The sequence below is a fragment of the Mauremys mutica genome, chromosome 9 (assembly GCF_020497125.1).
Source record: "Mauremys mutica isolate MM-2020 ecotype Southern chromosome 9, ASM2049712v1, whole genome shotgun sequence".
NCBI classification, from domain to species: domain Eukaryota; kingdom Metazoa; phylum Chordata; order Testudines; family Geoemydidae; genus Mauremys; species Mauremys mutica.
This window is the reverse complement of record NC_059080.1, coordinates 103,027,477-103,051,236: the sequence shown is the minus strand read 5'-3', so window position 1 is coordinate 103,051,236 and position 23,760 is coordinate 103,027,477. Positions and strand designations below refer to the sequence as shown.

The window sequence follows — 23,760 nt, the reverse complement described above, 5'->3', positions numbered from 1 at the left end:
GAGAGGCTGAGCGCCTACAGACCTTGGTAAATGCAGCTCCTTTACTCACCAAGTGCTTACCTGTCCAATAACATCTGCCAAGAAACGGCCCTTGGCTCCACAACACATGCTTAGATTTATTTTCAGATTGATTATAATAGGAAGAAGGTGTATTTGTTTTTTGCTGTATTTAATATCCAATTTAGTTTAAGAAGAAAGGGAAACACTAGACAACAGTGCACGACAATATACAACTGAATGTCAGATTCAGTCCCACAAACATGGAAACAACCGACAATAAAAAAGCTCTGATTCAAGTAGGGACGTGTTCAACGGCAGACAAGACTTTGCAGTAAATACCCTGAGCCAGACGGTGGGTTGGCCTGTGCATGACTGCAGTCAGTGGAGTGGCACAGCGTAAGAGCCAGCACTGTAGTATCTTGTTTTCAGGCTTCAAAGAACAGGGCCAGACCTGTGGGCCAGTTACACTAGCTGCAAGCCAGTGAGAACGCTACTGAATCACTCAAGCACAAAACCAGATTCATTACAAAAAACCCAGGTGTCACCCACATGGGACTGGCAGGTGAACTGATGCTAACAGAATCTGCAATACACACAACTTGCTTTCTTTGGCACACTCCCCACACCACTTCCGGAGCGCTGGATCTACCCTCCAACCAGCAGGAGGAGAAGACCAAGAACTGAATTTAAACACGGGCTCAAGCTCAGTTTCTGGCTGAGGCTCTGGGGGGTGAACAGCTCCAGACCAAGGACTGGTTTTGCAGGATTTAGAGTTATTTTCCCCATCTTGGCTCAGGGCAGGTCCAAGCCCCGGGGGTCATTAAGAAACCAGGAGAGGTAGGGTTCAGTGCTAGCAGTTCCCAGCTATAGCAGCCTGTTTGAGCACAGGCAGTCCAGAAAAAACACTGGGTGCTGGGCAGGAGCACAGAGTAGCCAGAAAATGCTGCGGTCGCGTTCTTGGTTCTGCCTCCCTGTGGTGGTCTGAGCGTGAACCAGACCGGTCCAGAGGAACGGCATGCAGGAATCATTTCACCGGTGGGAAAAAGGTCTATTTCTTAAAGCAAAAGAGCATCACATCCAAGACAAAACACCCATTTAAAAATAAGAAGGGACCTGCTCCCTGCTCCCTTCTCTCCCTTTCAAGAGAAGGGACCTGCTCCTGCGTCCCATCTCCTGTGACCTGGAGAGCAGCTGTGTGTTCCAGCCTCGCAGGCGCAGAGTACGCCCTTGTGCACAGTCCCACACCACACAGCACACACCACAAATCTAAGCAGTTGCGATCTTCCACTTGTAAAACCCACCGGTCGTGGGATGGGGAAAAGGCCCCTCAGAATATTTGTAAGTTTCATGAATATTCTTTTTCAAAACACATAAAAACGTTTCTCCAAACAGGTAAAAAAATATAAATTATTCACTGAAAAACCCCAGCAAGCTGAGTCTATAAAAACACTGTCAGCAGCAATTGTGCATAAAGCTCTTCTGCTGGCTCAGGCCCAGTCACCAGCAAAACAGCACCAGTGAGGATGAAGAATTTGCCAGGGAGTCCCCTGAGGTTAGCAAGAAAATCAACATCTGCAACTGAATACAAGTTGCTATGACAAAAACGAGCATAGTGACCTTGGCAACAGTGACGTCCTTGGCAACAAGTGTCTATTGTAGCTTTATCCATGGACTGCGCTGGTTCCATTCCAATCTGGAATCCAACCATCACATGCTGTAAGTTTCTCATGGTACGTGGTTAATAATGCCGCTCCCTGGATCTGTTCTGGAAAAAGCCCAGCAATGAGACAGCTCCAGCAGCAGCTGTTACAAACCCAATGGCACTGATTGCTCTGTTGGCCTGCAAAGGAAAAACAAAACAGCCTGACGACATCACGAACGTTGGGTTTTTCACACTTGAACAATCTCTCATGAACACAAGAGGTGCACACACTAGACAGAACAGAGCAGGCTGAATGCTGATCTCACAGCACTCTGGCTTCCCGCCTGTGGAATTCAGGGACTCTGAAGTAGCTACTCCTGAATTATACAAGCGTGAGATCAGAATCAGGCCCCAAACTGGCTTCATGCCCAGCAGGTCACACACCTTGGAGCAGAGCAATGTCTGCTCTGCACTCAGTCCACATACAGTACATGGGGTCAAACGCGCTCTCAGTTATGCCGCTGTGAATCTGGAGTGAATTCCACTGACTTCATGGCTGTCAGAATCTGGTCCCCAGCCTCTAGTCCTGGGCCTGATCCAAAGCCCACCGAAGTCAGTGGGGGCCGTGGGCAGGCAGCATATCGCTCGCCTTGTGGCCAGAGGCAGGACGGGTTTAAGCAGCACGTTTTCAGTTGAGAGCGCAGGGGTTTCTCTGCACAGCTCGACAGCAGGTCCCGGGGTTTAAACCTCCCGCAACAAAACACACCCAGGATTCACCACAACAGTTTTAAATTGCTGGGACTTCCATATACCAGGTTTGTTCTTGTTAACAAAACTCGCCCAAGTCCACGCGGGTGCGTCTGCCCCAGGGAGAATGGACCAGATTTTGCATGAGCTCCACACTGAGAAAACCTCTCCCCCTTTGGGAACTTGTGGAAGCCACCCCCCCCCCGATATGCTGCCGGACCAGGGCATGCTGGGATTGCAGCTGGGGAGCAGCTGCGCCCCCCGAGATAATGCAGCTTTGAGCAGAGTAGAGCCTCACTCGCTGTGGCGTCTACCCCCAATGAAAGGGGCAATATGCAAACGGGGGTTCAGCCAGACAAAGTGACTCCTTAGCAAGCTGTGCTGCTGGGGGAGTCCTGCAATCGAGGCAGAGGAGCAGGCCAAAGCCAGCTCTGCAGTGGTGCTTTGCTGTCCCCAGGGAGTTTGCAGCGTGTGCGGCATCCTGCCCCACCAGCCCTTCCCCTCAGAGGGAGGACCTTGCTGCAAACTGTGTGAGAAACGCCCCAGGTGGTGGCCTCTTTGCACAGAGCTTGCTGCAGGGCTGGTCAAGCTGGTGCCATGTGGACACGCTGCTGATCCTGCGGGATACCCGGGAGGAGAGAGGAGGAGAGCGCCCCGTGCAGTCAGACCCCAGCCTGCCCACCCCATACGCAATGCAGCTGCACGCCCACGGCACCCCTACCTGCTCGGAGACCCCCTCCCCGTAGCGCAGCAGTGTCACAAAGTGCTCGCAGTTGTTGCCGAGGAGGTCGTAGGACACCTCCTGGCCGATGAGGAACTCCGAGCGCCGGATGATCTCCTCCACGGGCAGTGGTGCGTAGACGTCGTCATACTTGTTGTTGATTCTGTACGTGTCGCTCCCCACCACGTCCTTCAGGAGCTGCATCTTCACCAGGGCCTTCCTGCTGAACACAGACTTGGCACTCGCCAGCAACGACGCGGCACCTTCCTCTGGGAAAGGCAGAGACAAGGCTGAGCCGGCCGGGGCACGGGATGGTCACAGCACCAGCCGTCCCACTGGCCACGCTCGGCTCACAGCACCACGGGTAGTTCCACTGGGTCAAGGGGGGGAACCCAGAGCCCAGAACCCTGCGGGGAGGCCGATTGAGACCAGAATCTGGCCCCTCACATCCAGCTGGTACTCAGTCCTTCTCCGAGCTGAGCGACAATGACAGGAAGGGGCGGGGGAAGGGGCCGTCCTCCCCTCGGCCCCCATACACTGTGCAGGACAGTCCTAGTGTTCCTCTCACCGGAGCACAAGGACTGCATGAGCCACCGCAGGGAACGGGACAGACGCAGGGCTTGATTTGTGCCAGGGCTGAGCCCCGGCACCGCTGGCTCGGCAGCTCAGAACCCCGGCACATCAGTTATGAATAAGGCTACGATTTCGTCACGGGTATTTTTAGTAAAAGTCATGGACAGGTCATGGGCAATAAACAAAACTTCCCGGCCCGTACACTTCAGGTACAACAATGGGAAAACCAGACAGGGCAGACGACCCATCAGCGAGGACAATGGACTGTGAAAAGCTTGGCCTTCCTGGGGACGCTCCACACTGCCCCTGACTCATGGATGCTGTGACCCTACAGAGTCAAGTGGTCTTGTCACCTGATCCTAAACATGACCTGGGCCTTCCTGTAACTTTCCACTGGAAGGGGGAGGAGGGTCACGTTTGGGAAACAAAGGATTCCTGCCTTATGTAAATCCTATTTAAGGGTGGGGGAGAAGGCAAACAGGACCTCTCCTCTCCATGGCCTGCCTGCCCAAGAAGAAAGACCCCTAAGGCTACCTGAAGGGAAGGCTGGGGGGAGTCCAGACTGGCACGGGGTCCAGTCTGAAAAGGAACTGAATCATAGAATCTCAGGGTTGGAAGGGACCTCAGGAGGTATCTAGTCCAACCCCCTGCTCAAAGCAGGACCAATCCCCAGATTTTTACCCGAGTTCCCTAAATGGCCCCCTCAAGGATTGAACTCACAACCCTAGGTTTAGCAGGCCAATACTCAAATCACTGAGCTATCCCTCACCCCAAAAAAACCTCCGAACCACAGAAAATTTACAACCTGCCTAAAATAACATTTAGGGTGAGAATTTACATTGTGTCACCTGTTTCTTAAGTATATTGAGCTTGGCTTGTGAATTTTGCTTTATCTGGTCAGTAATCTGCTTTCTCTTATATTCACATAAAATTCACCTTTTGCCGCTAATAAACTTATTTCTTGTTTATGATATAACCCCGGTTATGTAATTTCTAACTGCGGGGGCGGCGGGGGAGGAGAGAAGAAGGTGTGCATATCTCCCTCCACATTGAGGAAGGGGGCTCACTGCATGATGAGGAACGTATGCTTCCAATCACTGAAGCCTTCGCAGAACATTCCCCACTTTTGGGTATCAGAAAACAGGTGGCAATAAAAACAGTTCACTTTCTTCTTAGAAGGCGAATAGATGAGCCATTCTCGCTTGCCAATCCATTTGTTAGGCTTCACATATTCAGACATTGATTTGGTCAGATAACGATTCTGATTGGTTTACTCTGGCTTTGTCAATGAAAAGTCAGCAGCTAGATCCTGGCATTTCTGTGAGCCCTTCTCAGTCCAATGTGCCATGAACTCTTGAGAAGTCATGTCCCACTCGCCTGGGTCGCTGGAGAAGGATATGTTTGTATTACTGTCACTGGGAGTCTGCAGAAGAGTAGGGCGAGAGTGAAACTAGAGAAGTCACAGGAGGCTGCTCCTTTTCATCAGGCGCAGGTGCAGCAGATCCACTTTGGCAGGTATTCGCCTGGACTTCCTCACCACCAGACTTAGCAGGAGGAGAAAACGTTAGGAGAGAAGGAGTTCCTTCCAGCACTGCATCTTGTCTTTGCTGTCTTTCTTCGGCCTCCTTCAATTTCTGCCATCCTCCTTTCCTCGACAGGGTTTCTATTGCCAGTGTAGGCCTACTGTGTACAAAGTTCAATATGGCTTGGGCCCACAAACACTTACTTAGCCCGCAAAGACAAAATCACAACCACCAGCCACTGAATTCACAATCTTCATGGATTAATTTGTACAAAGCAAAGAGACAGAACATTTCCGATGGCCCCGCTACCATTCAGTATGGAATGAAGGGCTGAGAGTAGGGCCTAAGGCCATGGCATTATTAGCCTAGGGGTTAATCTGGCCCTGCTTGGGAGGGGCGCATGGCCTGGGCCCCACTGCTGCTGCTGTGGCCGCCCAAGCACCGGTAGCTGCAGCTGGCCCCAGGGCCACCACACCGGCTGCTGCAGAAGTCATGGAGGTCCCAGAAAGTCACGGAATCTGTGACCTCCGTGAAAGACTCACAGCCTTAGTTCTGAATAAAAAAATGGCTTGAGCCCCGGTACCTCTTTCATTGCAAATTAAGCACTGGAGACGTGGTCCCTTGGCACTGGAGAGACCCTCTCAAGGGGTATTGGGAGCCCTGCCATGCCCCTGCTGCTGAGAGCATCCTGAGGCACAGCGCCTCCCACAGGGCGGCTCTGCTGTACCCCTACCATGGGACAGCCCCTGTAGGGCAGTGAGTCCCAGTTCGGCCACTCCCACCTCCCAGACCTCACTGACCCCGCCCCGTTCACAGCCTGGGGCGTGGCCATTCACCCAGCATCTCAGGGCCCCATGGTGAATGTCACTGGAGTCCTCACTCCCCAGGAAGCGTTAATGTTTTAAAGAGGTGATGTTAAGTGATGTGCCTGTCACCCAGCAGCCAGTGGCAGAGCTAGGAACATCCACTACACCAGCCACTGGCCCCCACTTCCTGCCCTGAGTCCTATCCCTGCCCGCTATTCCCAATCCCCAGCCCTTTCCGAGGGACGGGCCAGCCCAGCACTGCCACAGCGCCCACGCCCTGCTGCCTTTTATCTGAGAGCCACGGCGTTCACCCCGCGTGTGCGCAGCCGCTCTGGCTGGGCGGGAAACGGCTCCTCCCCCCAATGAATCAACGTGGGGCAGCTCTTACCGACAGGCGCCACGTTGACGACGTACCCATCCCCCAGATACAGAGCCCAGTGCTGATACGCCGGCCGGAAAATCTCGATCAGGTCCCCGGGCTGGGGGCTGCCCGGATACGCCAGACTGAAGCTGTCATTAGCCGCCATCTGCAATGGGACAGACAGAGATGCCAACTCTGAACGTGTCCCTCCCTGTTCCGCTCAACACCACAATGCAGGAGGGGTCTGGAGTGTGGACAGGGAACCACTTAGGCAGGTACCAGGAAAAGACCAGGAGACGGTGGAGGAACGGAACATTTAGACTGAGAGTTAGTATAAATTCCTGACAAGGTGCAACATACTTACAAAGCATGCGACTTTGTTCCCGCCAGTGGCTGGAGGGAAACAGCCTGCTACTGCTACCAGCTCATACAGCTGTTCCTTTAGCTCTGGTGGCAATGAGCTCCGTGCTTTGGTCTGGGACACAAACCCTGCTGGGGGCTATTGCCAGGGTAATCTCTCCCCTCACCACCTGGGACAATTTGAATTGGACAAAGCACTATTCACCTGCTGGGGGGAGAAGTCACTGCAGCAGGGGATGGGCTAGAGGAGATGCCATCCGGGGCCTTTTCCATCTCAAGCTTCTATACTCCTGGGGGAATTCTGCACCAAAAAATAAAAAATTCTGTGCCAAAAAAATTAAAATCCTGTACTAAAAAATTAAAAATTCTGCGCACAATATTTTAAAATTCTGCAAAATTCTGCATATTTTATTTGTCAAAATAATGCAATATAATCATGCCAGTTTCAATTATTTTGGTAATTTATTTAAACTACCATACAATGGATGGAGAATGGGAGTGGGGCGCATTGGAGGAAATCCCCAGACTTCCTTTGTCTAATAGTAATGTCGCTTGGTTTGACCCTTTATTTCTAGTTATTAGGCAACAAATATATGCAGCCATATGCTCAGTGTTACATTGTAGGCAACTGAAGAGCAAGTGAGGGCTGGGGAATCAAACTCACAATTTATACTGGCTACTGACCATCTCCAGAAAGGTCAGCACCGAACAGGTCATGGAGCACATTTTGATAGGAATTTTTTTCAGTCCAAAAATTTAGACCAGTTCTAATCACTAAAGCACCGTAAGCACAACTCTGACAGTGTGAAGGAGCCTTAAAACTTTTACACCTGTTTTATACTCTTGGGGGAATTCACAAAGACAATGGGAACAATTCACTAAGCAGGCAGGCTGCTACATTCTGCTCTGCCCCACACCCACCTCCTCAGACACACCCCAGAGCCCTGGCTCTCCACGCTGAGTGTGCCACAATAGCGAGCAAGAGGGCCAGAGCGTCTCTCTTTCTCACTCACGACTGCACAGCCCCCCACCCCCATCCCATCCCAGCAGTGATTTATGTCTCTACCAGCTGTTCCGGGCACCCAAACCAACCTGCCTGCGCTGCCGGGGAGAGGCGCATGACCGCTCTTGTGAGCTTCCCTTTGCTTCCCTATCAGAAGTCATTTTTCTGTGGGGAAGCAAAGAAATCTGTGGGGGACATAAATTCTGCACATGTGCAGCATTCCCCCAAGAGTAGCTTCTACCACTAAGTGGCTGCAGGCCAAATTCTCCCTCCTCTCACATGGGAAACTCTGTGAGGTCACAGGCACCTTCTAATGGCCCCCAACTACTGGGCTAGAGAGTTATTTCTTCCTCCCGCCTTAGCCCAGGGAATATTTAATGTATCCACAGTGGAATGGCTTCATCAGGAGGTACTAAGAGAGCCTGCCCCACCATAGCTATAGCCAGGCAGTCAGGGCACCCAGCTGGGGTCTAACCCAGACTTGAACCTGTGTCTCCCCCATCCTAGGCAAGTGCCCTGAACAACGAGCTATTGGTTACTCTAGGGTCACTCTCAATTCCACCCTGGACCCGAGGAAAGTGTCCTTGAAACCAATACATTGCCGTGAAAAGTTTCAGTTTGGACAAATCCGCATTTTCCCACAAAAGAAAGTTGTGTTGAAAAACTGCAAACCTGCTAGAGTCCCTCCAGGAGAATCTCTGGTTTTATTTAAAAAGAAAAGTATTTTTTAGCCCTCAAGATTGCAGAGAAAAGCTGGAAAATGTGACCCTTAAACACTCCAAACTCAGAAGGCAAATAAAAAGACCTTAAAATTATTTTACTTTTAACCTATCATGACTCTTAAGCCAATTTCAAGATTGTGGGGGACCAGGCACATCGGGTTATTATTTGGGGTTGATGAGATTGCGAGCAGGACGAAGAGAATAACAACACCTACCGCCTATCTAGCACTGTTCATCTGTGGATCTCAAAGCACTTTACAAAGCAGGTCAATGTTATTATCCCCATTTCACAGATGGAGAAACTCAGACACAGAGAGATGAGGATTTCCACTGAAGCCCGGTGGATCTGGGGTTGGAAAGAAATCAGTTACAATGGACTAAATGGAGAGAAGTGAGCAGTGTGAGCAGCGGTAGGAGAATGCCTCTGAAACTGAAACGTATGCCCTAGAGGATGGTAATTAGGCCTGTACTCGTGCCTGGCTCCAAATGCTGGGCATTGGGGAAGAACCAGGGGCAGATCTTGGAGAGAGCGGAAATGCAAGTGTTGGGATGGATGCCTGGAGCTACACAGATGGACCATGTTCAGAACGAACAAATCAGGGGAAGTGGGAAGATGGCACCAACTACAGAACGGCTGAGGAAACCCAGGCTTAGGTGGCTTTGGGCATGTGCAAAAGATGGTGTTACATTTAGGAATGGAGGGTCAGAGAAGGGTTGGAAGACCCAGAATTAGGTGGACGGATGTGATGGGCCAGGATCTGATCAGCTGTGGAGTTCCCGAGGAATCGCTCCAAGGCAGACTGGAATGGAGGCGCAAAAGGACTCGAAGAGGCGAGCCAGGACAGGTGGGACTAAGGCTAGAAGAGGAGGAATCCAAACCCAGAACAAGCCCGAGTAATAACAGGGCGGGCTCCATATACATCCAAATGGCCATGCCAGTTTGAGCTGATTTGCTCGCTGGAACACGGAGATCAAATTCTCCAGGTTCAGCTTTGCAAATGTTTCTGCAGAACAATTATTCAAACCCAATTTGTGGGGCTTTTCCTTCGGTTTTGACACAAATCATTTCAGAACCCTGAGCCCCCGGCTGCGCTGGGAAGCAGGCCTCCCGGGGGAGAGAAGCTCTGGCAATCACAGGAGCAATCAGCAGGGTCTGGCTAGTCAGCCCAATTTCCCCGTCCCTAATGCTTAGCCAGGACTGTTCACCACCTTGTTTAGCAGCCTGCTGAATAATCCACTGCCCCCCTGAGCCTTCTGCATAATCCTCTCTGGGCTTCCCAGGTACGATGGTGATGGCCACCGGGCTAAAACCGTGATGCAGGTGGAGAGGGCACATATAGCACGTTTGGTCTGTACTCTTCACCCGCTCCTGCCTCCAGTGCTGCTCTTCTCTTTCTCTGCAGCGATTGTCCACGGTGCTCAGCGCCCACAGAGCTCAGCGCCCACAGGGCTCAGTGCCCACGCCATGTACCCCACAGGGCTCAGCGCCCACACCACACAGCGTCCACGTCATGCACCACTGCCACACAGCGCCCACAGGGCTCAGCGCCCATGCCACACTGCCCACGGTGCTCAGCACCCACAGGGCTCAGTGCCCACACCACAGCGCCCATGGTGTTCAGTGCCCACGCCATGCACCACTGCCATGCAGCACCCACAGGGCTCAGCGCCCACGCCATGCACCACTGCCATGTACCCCACAGGGCTCAGCGCCCACACCACACAGCGCCCACGCCATGCACCACTGCCACACAGCACCCACAGGGCTCAGCGCCCATACCACACTGCCCACGGTGCTCAGCACCCACAGGGCTCAGTGCCCACACCACAGCGCCCATGGTGTTCAGTGCCCACGCCATACACCACTGCCATGCAGCACCCACAGGGCTCAGTGCCCACGCCACAGCGCCCATGGTGTTCAGTGCCCACGCCATGCACCACTGCCATGCAGCACCCACAGGGCTCAGTGCCCACGCCACACAGCGCCCACGCCACACAGCACCCATGCCATGCACCACTGCCATGTACCACCCACAGGGCTCAGCGCCCACAGAGCTCAGCGCCCACGCCATGCACCGCTGCCATGTACCACTGACAGGGCTCAGCGCCCACACCACACAGCGCCCACGCCATGCACCACTGCCACGCAGCACCCACAGGGCTCAGCGCCCACAGGGCTCAGTGCCCACGCCATGTACCACCCACAGGGCTCAGCGCCCACGCCACAGTGCCCACAGGGCTCAGCGCCCTGAACACCCTGTCCTCCCTTAGCCCCTGGACAGCTGGAGAATCACAGCAGCAACTCGGACACCAATTGTCCAGGCCAGGGGCTGTCACAACACCCCCCTCCGCTCCCCCAGGCAAAGCACTGGCCTGGGGCTGACTTTACTCAGGGACACCAGGGAAGGACCTTCCACAAACACACCCGGAGGCCGGGGGGGACTTACCTGGGACTTACTAGAACGGTGCCAACAGCAGCTCGTGGGGTAACGTACGCGGCTCCCTGGCTCCGGGCTCGGCCCTGACACGACACGTGTGTGATCCCAGAGAGCTCCGGAGTCGGCGCGGCCCGGCCAGCTCGTTGGTAGGGACACACACACACACACACACACGGATCTGACACACACGGGTCAGCGATAGGGTGACCAGATGTCCTGATTTTATAGGGACAGTCCCGATTTTTGGGTCTTTTTCTTATATAGGCTCCTATTACCCCCACCCCATCCCGATTTTTGACACTTGCTGTCTGGCCAGAGAGCACACACTGGGGAAACACACACACCCCCAGGTGAAAATCACACAGCCCCAGGGACTGAGATCACAGGCACACACTGAATTCACCCACATGCCGGGGCTGACAGGACACAGCCACTGAAACCCCCCACCCGCAGTGTGGTTACACACCCCCACCCCCCACACACACAGTCTATGAGCACAGACACACACACACACACACACGCTGAGCTCAGCGACGCACATGCACACACACAGTCTGAGACACACGCCGCGAACACACACACACAAGCTGAGCTCACACACTCACACACACACACACTTTGCGATACAACCTGGTTGTTGCCGGCGGCAGCTGCCACGTGCCCCAGGCGCCCCCCGATGCGAGCAGCGCGGAGCGGAGCTGGGGGGGGGGTCCGGGCTCGGCCCCGGGGGGGGGGAGGGCGGGAGCAGCGCGGAGCGGGGGGGGGGGTCCGGGTTCGGCCCCGGGGGGGCGGCGCCCCGCGGGGGGCGGTAGCAGCGCGGCGCTGGGGGGGGGCCCCGGGCTCGGCCCCGGGGGCGGCGGTAGCAGCGCGGAGCGGGGGGGGGGTCCGGGCTCGGTCCCGGGGGGGGGCGGTAGCGGGGGGGGGGGGTCCGGGCTCGGTCCCGGGGGGGCGGCGGTACAGCGCGGAGCTGGGGGGGGGCTCCGGGCTCGGCCCCGGGCGGGGGGGGGCGGGAGCAGCGCGGCCCGGGGGGGGGGCCAGGCAGGAGCTGACCCCCCCCCGAGGGAGGGGCTGGAGCCGGGCTCCCGGGTCCCTCCTGGCCGCCGATGGGTCGCTCCCGCGGGTCTGGAAGCGCCGGGCCTGAGGGGGGGGGCGATGCTGCGGCACGTGATGGGGCTGGGCCCCCCCCCCCAAGGCTCGGCTCGCGGGCCGGAGTGACCTGTTGTGCGCCCCCCCCCCCCGCACCCGGTGCACTGAGCTCCAGCGGTGCCGGCTGGATCCGGCCCGGCCCCCCCTTGTGACCCCCAGGCTGTTGGCTGAGGCCGTAGCGACCTCAGTCACTGTCTCTCTCTGAGCGGGCTCACAGCCCCCCCCCCACACACACACACTGCGCCGGGAGGAAGCTGGGAATGGCCCCCCTGGCACCGCTGGGAGCTGGAGGGGAAAGTCTGGGCATGGCTGGTCCCAGCTCCACCCCAGGCTGAGCCCCGCCTGCCCCCCCCCCCCGGTAATGCTGCCGCAGGGACCCACTGATGCCCCCACTGTGGGGTGTCCTGTCCTGGTGCCCCCAGGCCTGGAACGCCTGCTCCGGCCCGGCCTGCCCACCCAGCCCCCTCCCGCTGCCAGCCCACCCCTGGGAACGGCTGAACGAGAAACGCTCCCGGCCCAAGCTCTGCCGGCTCCGCGGGCGGCGCTGGGCGGTCAGGGGCACACTCAGCGCCCAGCGCGGTGACCCGAAGGAGCGAGGCCGAGCCCATTCCGCGGGCAGGGAGCTCCCAGGGCTTTTACCGGAGCGCGCCAGACTGGTACCGGGACTGCGGTGCCTACAGCGACCCTCCACTGGGCCGAGAACAACTAGCGAGTCTGTTCTCCACCCGGCCGGGCAGCGCTGTGCCCGAGCCCTGCCAGCCGCGCCCCGCGGAGTGTTTTGTTTGGGGTTGTTGAAAAGATACCGTAGGAGCAGCCCCCGAGGGTCCCCCCGACACACTGGACCCGTCTTGGTGAGAGGAGCAGAGCTGTGGACCATCCTGGAGCTTTGGTGGATCTGTTCGATACCGCGACCCATGAAGGCCCAGGGCCCAGACCTGGCACTTGAGTCTGTTGGCCGGGAAGTGGGGGAGGGAGCGGAGGGCAGGGTGAGGTGCTGGCGGGGCAGAGCGGGGGGCTGCCCTGTTCTGTACCAGTTGGAGTTTCCTGCAGGGTTGGCCACGAGGCGATTTCCCCCAGGGTTATTTCCTAAGGCTTTTTGCTGCGCACATCATACTGTTACATGCACTGTCCCAGCGCAGAGCCCAGTGACTCCACTGGAAGCAGTGACAGGGCACCAGGGGACGGTATCTAAGCTAGTCGATCACTGTCCTGTCCATGTGACCCCCCGAGTGCCCCCTGGGATTAAAAGGAAATACAATACCGTGTGCACATGTGATCCGGTGCATTCACTCCAGGACAGCTCAGCTGTTCCTAATGTCACACTGGCCAGACAAACGCTCCCTCCTTAGGGAGTCAGTGTGACACGACCGCCCGTGCAGTGCGCTCTCTGCATCTGACTCAGGCGTGGGGAGTGGGGACAGCTGTCCCAACTGGTGGGGGTTGGGGGAGCTCTTTTCCTTGTTGAGGAGCTGGGAGACAGAAGCCCTGGAAGGGAGAGGGTGACACTGGTTCAGTGCGTTCCGCCTCAGCCACGGGGAGATAAAGGGTGTGGGGCTAATCCCTGGGGTACTGAGATTCCACCCTCCCCTTCACCCCGTGATGGAACGATCGGGGGGGAATTCTGGCAGGGGAACTGCACAGAATCTCCTCCCCTGCAGCCATGTGTTCGGTTCTTGGGGTTTTCTTAACATCAGCTAAAGTCCTACTAGTGAAACGAGTCTGATACGCTCAGCTGACCGTGTCCAGCAGGCCTTTGTGGCCTGCGACAGCAGAGTGGGAACAGGTTCATTGTGGACCCAGCGGGAAGCTGCGTGGGGGAAGCTGGCTTTGCACCCGGCATCTGGCTCACTCTGGTGTGATCAGAGATTAAAGGCAAACAGCTCAGAGCGACACAAGTACAAAGCGTCCGGCAGCTCAGGTCAGAGGATCATGGGGCCGACAGGAGAGGGAGAACAATAATACTTTTTACAGTGTTATTTTGAAGGGGCACTGCTGACGTTGACTAGTTCATTCAGTGGCACAGGACACTGCTGTGCTGCGTATTGTGGCATCGGTTCAGGTCTGAATTGCTGACAAGGTTTAGAGTGGGGAAGCGAGGGAATCCTCACTGCAATCAAGGGGGAAAACGTACGACGAATCCATGGAAACCCAGGAATATGCTCGAAATGTGCAAACACAGGCCTGGCAGCTCAGGAAGGCGTGTGGCTGGATCCTGCAGGATCCTGAGTTCCCTCAGCTCCCGCTGGCTGCACTGGGCACTGAGTGTGCTCAGCGCCTGATGGAAGCTCTCTGAACTCTGCAGGATTGGGCTTAGCATGTCTGAGAAAGAGTCTGATCATTGTCAACAGGCAGCTATTGTGGAGCAGGTAAAACCGAGGCTTTTATAACTGCCATGACATTCCAGTGGCAACAGTGCTTGTTTCCAGAGCAGGTCCCTAGCCCTGTTTGGTTTGGTTTTCCTTAGGTAAGAAATGTAAAGCTTCCCCCACCATTTACATCCACTTCTCTCCTCAGTAGCTGCCGATTCTGAACGTACAGACAATGGCCAGGTTCTTGAATGCAGTGGCAGAACAATGCACTTTTCATCCACCCAGACCTTCACGGAGCTCCCAGTTCTCTCCTGGCTGATGGGCTGGGCCGGATTTACACCTTACGCACCCCTAGGCACAGCATCTTCAGTGCCCCCACCCCCCGCCTACAGCTGGCCTTCCTGGTGCACACGGTTTTAGAAAGGCAATCGCCCCTATGCACGTGCCCACTGTGCCTAATTGGAAATCCGGCCCTGCTGATGGGATGCCAATGAATCAGCACATAAGAGCGTGTGCGTGTGTGCACACACATGTGGGGGCGGTGTAATGGTTTTTAGAGTAATAGTAAATAATATTACAGCAGAAACAAAGGAGACACTTAAATATTGCTCATCCCCTATATAATCAACAGCAAACCTGAAGTTCAATGGAAGACCAGCAAATAGATCCTGATCAAAAACTTCCTGGCGTAGTCAAGGAAACCCACTGACGTCAGTGGAGAATTGTACAGAGCCAGCACGAGGCTGGGCTGACGTGGGGTGTTGGTGGTGGCTAGACCATGTACTTGTGCGGGGTGAATTCCATCCAGCCCCGGCTCGGCTGAGCCGTGCCACTGACGTCGGCGGGATCTCTAGTGTGAGTCAGGACTAACCAACAAGGGTTTGCGGGAGACATTTAGGAAGAACAGAGCATATTAGAGCATTCCGGAAGTGCCGGGATTTATTATTATAAACTATTATTGCTTAGGAAAGGGTTAGAAACACTTATTAGACTACAACAGCAAAAAAAAAAAAATCAAATGGAAGAGAAAAATGCCACTAATGAAAACGTGACTGATTTTCATCCCGATCAAATGCAGGATTGATCATGACGCTATAGTCTGGCACGTGAGAGTTCTGGTCCAGCGCATCCCTTGACTGGGTCAAAGACGAATTCCTCCTTCTGGGGAATTCCACTGACTTTTTCCTGTTCATTCTGTAAAGACAAGTTAGCGAGAAGTACAAAGCTGCACTCCCCTTCTCACGGGCGCTGCAACAGAGACCAGACAGGGCTTAAAATGGCGCCTTCCATAGTCTGCCCCACTCCTGGCTGCTCTGGGTTTGAGGCGTGATGTAAGTCAGGGGCGGGCAAACTTTTTGGCCTGAGGGCTGCATTGGGTTTCGTAAATTGTATGGAGGGCCTGTTAGGGGAGGGGGTCGTGGCCCAGCCTCCACCTCCTATCTGCCCCCCCCACCGGGACTCCTGCCCCATCCAACCTCCCCTTCCACCTGTTCCCTGACAGCCCCTCTGGGACCCCTGCCCCATCCACACACCCCCACTCCCTGACCTCTGGCTTCCCCTGGACCCCTGCTGCCCCATCCAACCCCTCCTCTCATTCCTGACTGCCCCCCGGGACCCCTGCCCATCCAACCACCCCTTCTCCCTGTCCTCTGACTGCCCCCGAAGCCCCTGCCCCTGACTGCCCCCTGCCACCATCCAGCCCCTCCCCTTCCTGACTGCCCCCCGGGACCCCTGCCCCCATTCAACACCCTGTTTCCCCCCTGACCACCATCCACACCCCTAACCCCTGACCACCACCCCAAACTCCCCTGCCCTCTATCCACACCTCCCTGCTCCCTTACTGCGCTGCCTGGAGCACCGATGGCTGGCGGTGCTACAGCCGCACCGCCCGGCTGGAGTCCGGCCATGCCGCCGCCACCACCACCGTGCAGCACAGAGACCGGGTCAGGCCGGCTCTGCAGCTGCGCTGCCCTAGGAGCTCACAGCCCTGCTGTCCAGAGCATCGCGCCGGCGGCAGAGTGAGCGAGCTGAGGCCACAGGGGAGGGGGACAGCAGGGTGGGGCCGGGGTGAGCCTCCCAGGGCAGGAGCTCTGGGGCCGGCAGGACAGTCCTGTGGGCCGGAGTTTGCCCACCCCTGATGTAAGTAGTGTGACTGCTCTGAGAGCTGACAAACCCTGAAGTGGGGGATATGCCCCTCGGCCCTGCTGAGCTGCAGCACAGCTGGGAAATGCCGTACCTCAACTTGGATCTGCACACAACCAGGGAGACGATCACAGCGAGGACGATGATTCCTGCTAAAACTCCCACAATGATGTAGACCAGATTGTTGTCAGGTTCAGGTGGCTCGTCTGAGTGAGAAATAGGAGCCCGGTTTAGTACACAGGAGAGGAGTGCAAGGAAAAAGTGCTGCAAATTCCATCTCAGCTCCATGATCCAAACAGCAAATGTGTCTGTCTGACTGACTGACATTGTGCAGATGGGCTTCTGGAATACAAGCCTGGGAGAGATCCATGCCCACTGCCGCCCAGCACTGGGCTGGAGCATCTCTCCAGCGAGCTACCGGAGGTAACAGCTGTTCCCCACTTGGAGATCTAACTCCCTTCCCTCCAAACAGAGCACCCACGTGTGCGCCATGATAATCTGGCGCACACCCCTTCCGCAGCTACCGAGGCAGGGCACTGCATAACCCAGCGCAGCAGCACAGGTACCTGGGCGTGACGTGAACTGCTCCCTGACAGGGACACTCGGAGCCCCATCACTGTGATGCCACCCAGAAGCAGGTGGGCCAAGGCCTCTCCGAAACCCAGCAGGGTGTGGCGCTGTGAGCCCAGCTAATGGTGACGAGCCGTTCTACTAAGCAGCCCTTCGGCTGGAACGCCTCCACCAAGCACTGCAGAGCATGCGTCCTGCTCCACGCAATGGCAGCCCTCCCATTGACCTCAAGGGGACCATGATGCCGGGCCTGATCCTGCAGGCGTTACACACTGGAGTACCCTAAAGGGCTTCAGTGGGACTACTCACATGAGCAAGGATTTGCAGGATTGGGCCCTTAGCCCGGTGTGGTTAAATCTAGTGCCCTAAAACTTGTGGCCTCACTCCACTGACTTCAGCAGAAAAACTCCTGATTTGCACAAGTGTAGCTGAGAACTGTGTGTCCTGTCACATGGCCTGTCTGTGACCTCTGGGCCACACTGCCCACACTCAGCGCACGAGGAACACTTAACCTTTCCAATGACATTCAAAATAGCTTTTTTACCCGGTGTCTCAGCCTCACAGAGAGGCCCCTCGTATCCGTCAGGGCACACACAGCTGAAGTTGGAAGAGCTGTTGCTGTCCTCAATACAAGTCCCACCATTCTCGCAAATATTCTGCAGACACGGGCCAGCTGGAGAAGTGAGAGAGAAACAGGTCAGCATCTCAGAATTGCCGACCACGGTGACACTTCCTGCTGTAGGTTCCAGCAACCAGCCCTGTATTTTTAGGGCACTTCCCTGTGGTGCCTGCCATCCCATATCAGCTCAATTCTGGGTGCTCGTCCTGTGCGCCGGTCACAATAGTTTTTCTATACAAGGCTGGTGCCCCTGTCCCCACACAGCAAGACAAGCTGGGGGGAGAGGATAGCTTTTACTGGTGAGAGAGACGAGCTTTGGGCCACACAGAGCTCCTCCTCGGTCTTCTTCCCGTATATGACCTCACCCACCTTGTCTCTCTACTCTCCTGGGACCAACACAGCTACAAGAACCCCACACAGTGACACATTTCGCTGGTGGACGAACACTCAGCAAAGACTCACAGCACCAGAGACCAAGCAACACAGTTAGTAATTGACTCACGTATGTAGCATCCGCGAGTGAAGTTAGCGATGGCGCAGATCTTGCTGCGTGTACACGCTGCCCTGGTGCAGGCAACGCTGGAACTTGTTGTGCACTCACAAGTCTGAGAGCAGTCGTCAGTCACAAACATTTCTCCAGCCTGGAAGGGAACAGCTACGGATTAAAGGCATCTAATCAAATCAGCCAGGACAATATGAAGGATGCACTCGGAACCCAATCCTGTTCCCACTAGGTCTATACCAAATGTCCTGTTCGCTTCAGTGGGAGCAGGAGCAGGAGTGGGTCCTGTGCAGCTGGGTAAGGTATGTCCAGAAAGTAAACCAGCAGCCTAGGATCCCCAGTAGCCTGGGAGCCCTAGACCTACTCCTAAGGACACAAGGAGAACCCAAGGGAAAAGGTCCCCCAAGGGTTTGAGATTGAGTGATGGATCCTCACCCCAGCTCAGTGGCCTGCGCAGCCAGGCAACGTCCAATTAGAGTTTGGGACCAGAGATAGCAGCAGCCGCAGCCCGCTGCGCTCCTATCCAATGGGGGCTTATGGCCCGTAGCTCTGTGCCACGCCTCTGGCAAACACCCGCCATGTTCCTGTGACCCGCACAGAGAGCTGGCTTGAATAGTGATCTGTTCTGGCTTAGTCCTTGTGCACATCAGAGCTACAGCATTTCAACTTTAAGCTTCGAAGCAGCTTCCAGGATGTCTGAGCCTGCCACAGAACTAGAGGGTTCGCCTCAGTTTGCAGGGTCAGGCCCTATCTGCAGAAATCTTCATGCAGGGTCTAGTTCTGCAAGATTTTGAGCACATCCCATGTCAGCGCCACCTCACAGGATCAGGCCCACAGCGAGGGTACTAATCCGGACTTTTGTAACTGGTTTTTTACATCTCTGGAACCCCAGGGTGTAATCTTACCCTTGGATCCCCAGGGGTAATTATTCAGAGCAACAATGGGGCAGAATGGACATGGACTTCACAAGCAAGCACATGGGATCCCAGAGGACGCGCTCTCACTGCACTGCTCCGCGTGCTGCCCGCAGGCAGCGTGTCAGAGGAACCTGGCAGCGCCTGCTGGTCCCTTCCTTTGCCGTCCCTCTCTCAAGGGCCCAGAATGTCAGGGCACGAACTGCTGGTGCTGCTAGCATGCTGCTCTCGGCTGACGGGAACGGGAAGGAATGGAAATCACTGATGGGGAGAGTAATGCTTGATGCCAGGTGCTGATCACCCCTGGCGTTCCTCGGGCACTTCCTACCGTACCTTATAATATGTGTTGAGGAAGCTGCAGCCACACTCCTTGTAGGGCACGCAGTCATAGCCACTGAGAACGTATCCAGGGAGGCATTCGCAGCCTTCGACACAGGGCGACTCGCACTCAGAGGAGGCTGCCAGGTTGCTGCAGGAATCAGGGCATGCAGTCATGCAGCTGCTGTACTTGCTGTTTGTGGGACACTGCATCTCTGCAAGAAAAATCAGGAGAGTCAAATTATATCAGGGTGCTGTTACCACAGGGGGCATACACTGAGTCTCGTGAAAATCCCCACTGCTTTCAGCTGGGGAAGGCGTCCTTCCTCCTCAGTCCTGAACCACTGCTATGTGTTATTTATATATTGCCTTTCCCACCCCAGAGGTGGCTGCATTTCAGGGGTAGGTGAAATGGTCCCTATATGTTTTAGACGAAACGGCAAACCCTGATTTCTGGGTCCTATAAAGGGCTCTTCTGTTCTCACCACAAGGCGTCTGTGCTCTCCAGTTTTCCAATGCGATCCCGTTCTCCTGACAGGCCAGCGCGTACTGCTCCAGGTGCCGACACAGCACATCGTTGTTCTCAGCTTCCACACACAGGTCAAAGACACAGCCCCTGTGTGCAACATGAGAAAGCATTCATGCCAAATACAGTCGTTACTGCTTTCCCCCGGGTTCCAGACGGGGCCCTTGCAAACAATGCCCTGGGCACGGCTGAGTAACTTGAGAGAGGGGAAAATGGTGGGGCCTTGGGAAGATGAGGTCATTTGTTCTACAGTGGCTGCTGCTAACATGCAACATATGCACATACACCCACACAAGAAACAGGGACATGAGTATTTCAGAGCAGGGTCATTCCTTCGGCCTCTGTTCCTGTTGGGTGACCGAGCTGTTTCAGATTGTTAATGGGAGATGAAGGATTTCCTAGTGCAGCTCTGTTTGAGAGTACACACCCATACACACACTCAGGGCAGGTCTAAACGCTGCATCGGCGCAGTGAAGATGCGACTATCCCGACGGGATGGGAGAGCCTCTCCCTTCAGTGTAGTTAATCCACCTCCGGGACAGGCGGTAGCAATATCAGCTTGAGACACTCTCCCATCAATCTCGCGCTGTCTACACGGGGCTTAGGTGGGTATAACGATGTCGCTCGGGGTGTGGGTTTTTCACTCCCCAGCGATGTAGTTGTACTGATCTAAGTTTGTAGTGGAGACTTGACCTCATACCACCCCCAAGACCCGTCCCATATGCACTGACCATTAACATTGATCCAGAGGTCTAGTTTATTGATTATCTGATGGTCAGAAATTGTGACCCTGTCACCTGACCTCATAATCTTGAACATTGGCCTGATTTTCGGAGTTGTCTAATGCCTGTAATTTCCTCTGACTTCAGCGGGGGTGGAGGCAGGTGCTAAACACCTCTAAAAAGCAGGCCCTGACTGAGAACGCAGAGCAGGCCACCCAGGGAAGTTCTAAGGTGCCGAGTGAGGAGTTTCATTATTCGTTAGCAAATGAATAGGGGGCCTGACTCCTTGAACTAAGGGCCCCTTCACACCACTCGGGCAGCACAAAGTGGGTGTTCACTGGGTTTGCACATCCGGTGTGTGCAGTGTTGTGGTAGATGTGGGTCCCATGACATTTACGCACTGACAGAAGGATCCCAGCTCCTGTGTCCGTACCTGTGATGGGATGAATCAATGGGGTCCCCAGAGGTTCCAAGTGAGTTACCTGCAAACTGCAGGATGCTAGCGGAGGCCCGAAACATAACCGAGGAAGTTCTCATTGTAGCCAACAGGGCAAATGACTCTGCTCTTTGGGAGACGCCTGCGTGGTGCAGTCAAGAAGTGGCACTGACAGTTTCCGCCTTTTTGGCAGGAGCATAAAGGCTGCATTTTACAAGTCACTAAACATTACAGCTGGAATTTCCAAAGGGGCCTATGGGAGTTAGACACCCGAATCTCACTGAATTTTAAGGGGAGTGGGGTTCCTAAATTCCTTTGGCTCCTTTGAAAAATCCATCTTGTATGCTGTGTAGTTGTAGCCGTATCGGGCCCAGGATGCTTGAGAGACAAGGTGGGTGAGGTAGTATCTTTTCTTGGCCCAATGTCTGCTAGTGAGAAAGACAAGCTCTTGAGCCACACAGAGCTGAAGAAGTGTGTGGCTCAGAAGCTTCTCTCTCTCACCAAATACGTTGGTCCAATAAAAAATATTTCCTGCCCCACCTTGTCTCTCAGAAATTCAGCTTGCAAGTGTAAGGGGTACCAGTGCAGATGTGTCTGAGCAAGAAAAGAGGAAAGCTCCCTTTCAGAGCTAGCTACAGTGCAAAGTCCTCATCCGACAGAGACACAAACACACCCTTTAAAATGCTCAAGCAGAATCGTAGCTCTTGTTAATGCAAAACTTGGGCCTGATCCTCCAAGATCCTGAGTCGCCCTCAATTTCCAAGGAATACACTGGCAGCACTTCCCAGGATCAGGCCCTGAATGATTATGGAATCTCTCTGAAAACATACGGAGCGAATACCTGGAGAACAGCGTGGGTGTCTCTAAGGTACTCACATCTGGAAGAACTCGACGGAGACATTGGACTGACACTTTCCAAAGGGACCTTTTGGATCGGTGAGAATCCCACACTTAGAAGTGGAGTTCACAAGGCTCAGCTCACTGGGATTGCAGCCTCTGGCGACCCCTGTGTTTAACTCGACATTGTCAAGCTCCTCGTCTGAAATGACTTCTCGCCTGCAATGAAGAACAGAATGGCTGACCATCCATTTTCTTGGTATGTCCAGCAGTCACCTGAATACGCTCTTGGTAGTACAGTGAGCTAGTGCAGTGCCATGGGCAGGTCTAAGTTTAAGCAGGTAGACCTAGGATCCTGGCACCTACATTGAAGGAGATGGATGAACACAACACCAGAGGAGAGTTATAGCGCCTCCCAGGATCTCACAGATTCCTGGATTTTAAAGTCAGAAGGGACCGTTATGACAATCTAGTTAGATGTCCTGCTTACAACAGGCTAGAGATTTCACCCAGCAATTCCTGCCTCCAGCCCACTAGATGCCTCTCAAGTGGTGGCCACAATGACACAGCTGAACTAGAACAACTGTATCTCAAAGGTACCATCACTTTTCAGTGCCAAGGTGCTAATGGACCATTGGCAGGTGCTTGAAGGACAACCTGACCCTGTGTATCTGACTCCTGGGACACATTTGGGTCACCCCTGGCCTATATATTGTTTGCTTATGTTCTACCAGACAGCCTGCTGCAACAAGCAATGCTTAACTCATTCCATCTGCTATTTGACTATCAGGGGAAAAAATCCTCTGGATCAGGGACTTAATGGTGGGTCAGCACCATCCACGTGGCTGGGAAGGGAGCCTAGCTAGGGAAGTGAGGAGGTGCAATGAATTGACACAATCTCCACAGCAGCCTCCTTTGGCAGGGATCACGGCAGTCCCTGGCAGAATCCCAGAGGGAGGGCAGATGCTGGCAATGGTGCCTGCCCTCCCTTGGGTCATCCCGTCCAACAGGCATGGAGGAGTAATTGACACTTTCCTGCAGAAAGGCCTGAGAGTCCAGTTGGACACAGGGTCTGAGTCACCTCTCTATTCCCCTGGGTATATGGGGTTGACTCCTTGGAAGTCAATGGCATGAAACTGGACCAATGCAGTGATGCCTCAGGCCCATGCTCTCCACACCCAAGGGCACTGTCACTTCCTTACCTTAGCAGTGAGCAGGACAAATACAGAAGTGGACCCAGAGGGAGAAGAAAGATCAGAGATGCACTACGCGGTGCATTATCTCCGGGAACATTAACTAGGATTCAATGAACTACCTTTCAGGAGCCAAGGCTGGTCTGTATGTATGTAGGGCCAGTACCTGCGCCGGGAGACTGTTCTTGTGACGGGGACTTTCCAGCTCTCCCCAAACACATCCACGTCCCTCACGCGAGTGCCATCCGGCTTGGTAAAGTCGTTTTTATACTTCCCATCAAAGTTGCCACACAAGCCTTCGACTTTGCTCTTGTAGGTGTTGGCCAGGGTTATATCTAGTGGGGGCCAGAAGGAAAAGCGGATAGAAAGAAACCCGTAGCCACAAGTGCACAGGGGATATGGAATGGAATATCAGGCAGCCCCACAGCAGGAGCCATTCCATAGGCTGCTAATGTGGCAGGTGCCCTGTGCATGGGAGACAGACCTGCGTTCACAACTCCTGCAGGGCTAGGCCCACTTATACGGGCTACATGAAGGAAATCCCTGCTCGTTAATAATAATTATGTTTATTTATAGGGCACCTCTGCCCAAGGGCTGCTACACATCCCACATACTTGTGCACACATCTCA

General features: G+C 54.7%; 2 protein-coding genes across 8 annotated transcripts in view; both read right to left on the bottom strand.

The window, feature by feature from the left end:
* Positions 1-168: 168 nt before the first annotated feature.
* Positions 169-11,349, bottom strand: PLAAT1 (phospholipase A and acyltransferase 1). 7 transcript variants are annotated; one of them, XM_045030182.1, is made up of 6 exons: positions 10,906-11,349; positions 8,674-8,804; positions 6,939-7,056; positions 6,401-6,539; positions 3,111-3,379; positions 169-1,840 (listed from the first exon to the last, which is right to left on the bottom strand). In XM_045030182.1, the coding sequence occupies exons 4-6, from the start codon at positions 6,537-6,539 to the stop codon at positions 1,739-1,741; spliced, it is 510 nt and encodes a 169-aa protein (XP_044886117.1). In that variant the 5' UTR covers positions 6,939-7,056; positions 8,674-8,804; positions 10,906-11,349; the 3' UTR covers positions 169-1,738. The 7 variants fall into 7 exon arrangements, with proteins under 7 accessions (XP_044886117.1, XP_044886116.1, XP_044886122.1 ...); XM_045030181.1 differs by having other exon boundaries at positions 6,939-7,034; XM_045030187.1 differs by having other exon boundaries at positions 169-1,765; positions 6,939-7,034.
* A 3,939-nt stretch (positions 11,350-15,288) lies between these two features.
* The window catches only part of LOC123376856 (zonadhesin-like), a 58,308-nt gene continuing 49,836 nt past the window's right edge, over positions 15,289-23,760 (bottom strand). Inside the window, exons 59-66 of the mRNA XM_045029098.1 lie at positions 23,297-23,465; positions 21,977-22,156; positions 19,902-20,032; positions 19,432-19,631; positions 18,185-18,323; positions 17,608-17,736; positions 16,588-16,699; positions 15,289-15,545 (exon numbers count right to left, since the gene is read on the bottom strand). Coding sequence (XP_044885033.1) covers positions 15,389-15,545; positions 16,588-16,699; positions 17,608-17,736; positions 18,185-18,323; positions 19,432-19,631; positions 19,902-20,032; positions 21,977-22,156; positions 23,297-23,465 — 1,217 coding nt within the window. The 3' untranslated portion in view covers positions 15,289-15,388. The remainder of the gene's footprint in view (positions 15,546-16,587; positions 16,700-17,607; positions 17,737-18,184; positions 18,324-19,431; positions 19,632-19,901; positions 20,033-21,976; positions 22,157-23,296; positions 23,466-23,760) is intronic.

Coding starts and splice junctions, on each gene's coding strand:
- PLAAT1 (XM_045030182.1), bottom strand. CDS start 6,539: ATGGCGGCTAATGACAGCTTCAGTCTGGCGTATCCGGGCAGCCCCCAG. Junction 3,380..6,400: donor CGTCAACGTGGCGCCTGTCG/GTAAGAGCTGCC, acceptor TGCCTTTCCCAG/AGGAAGGTGCCGCGTCGTTG. Junction 1,841..3,110: donor GGGAGGGGGTCTCCGAGCAG/GTAGGGGTGCCG, acceptor TTTCCTTTGCAG/GCCAACAGAGCAATCAGTGC.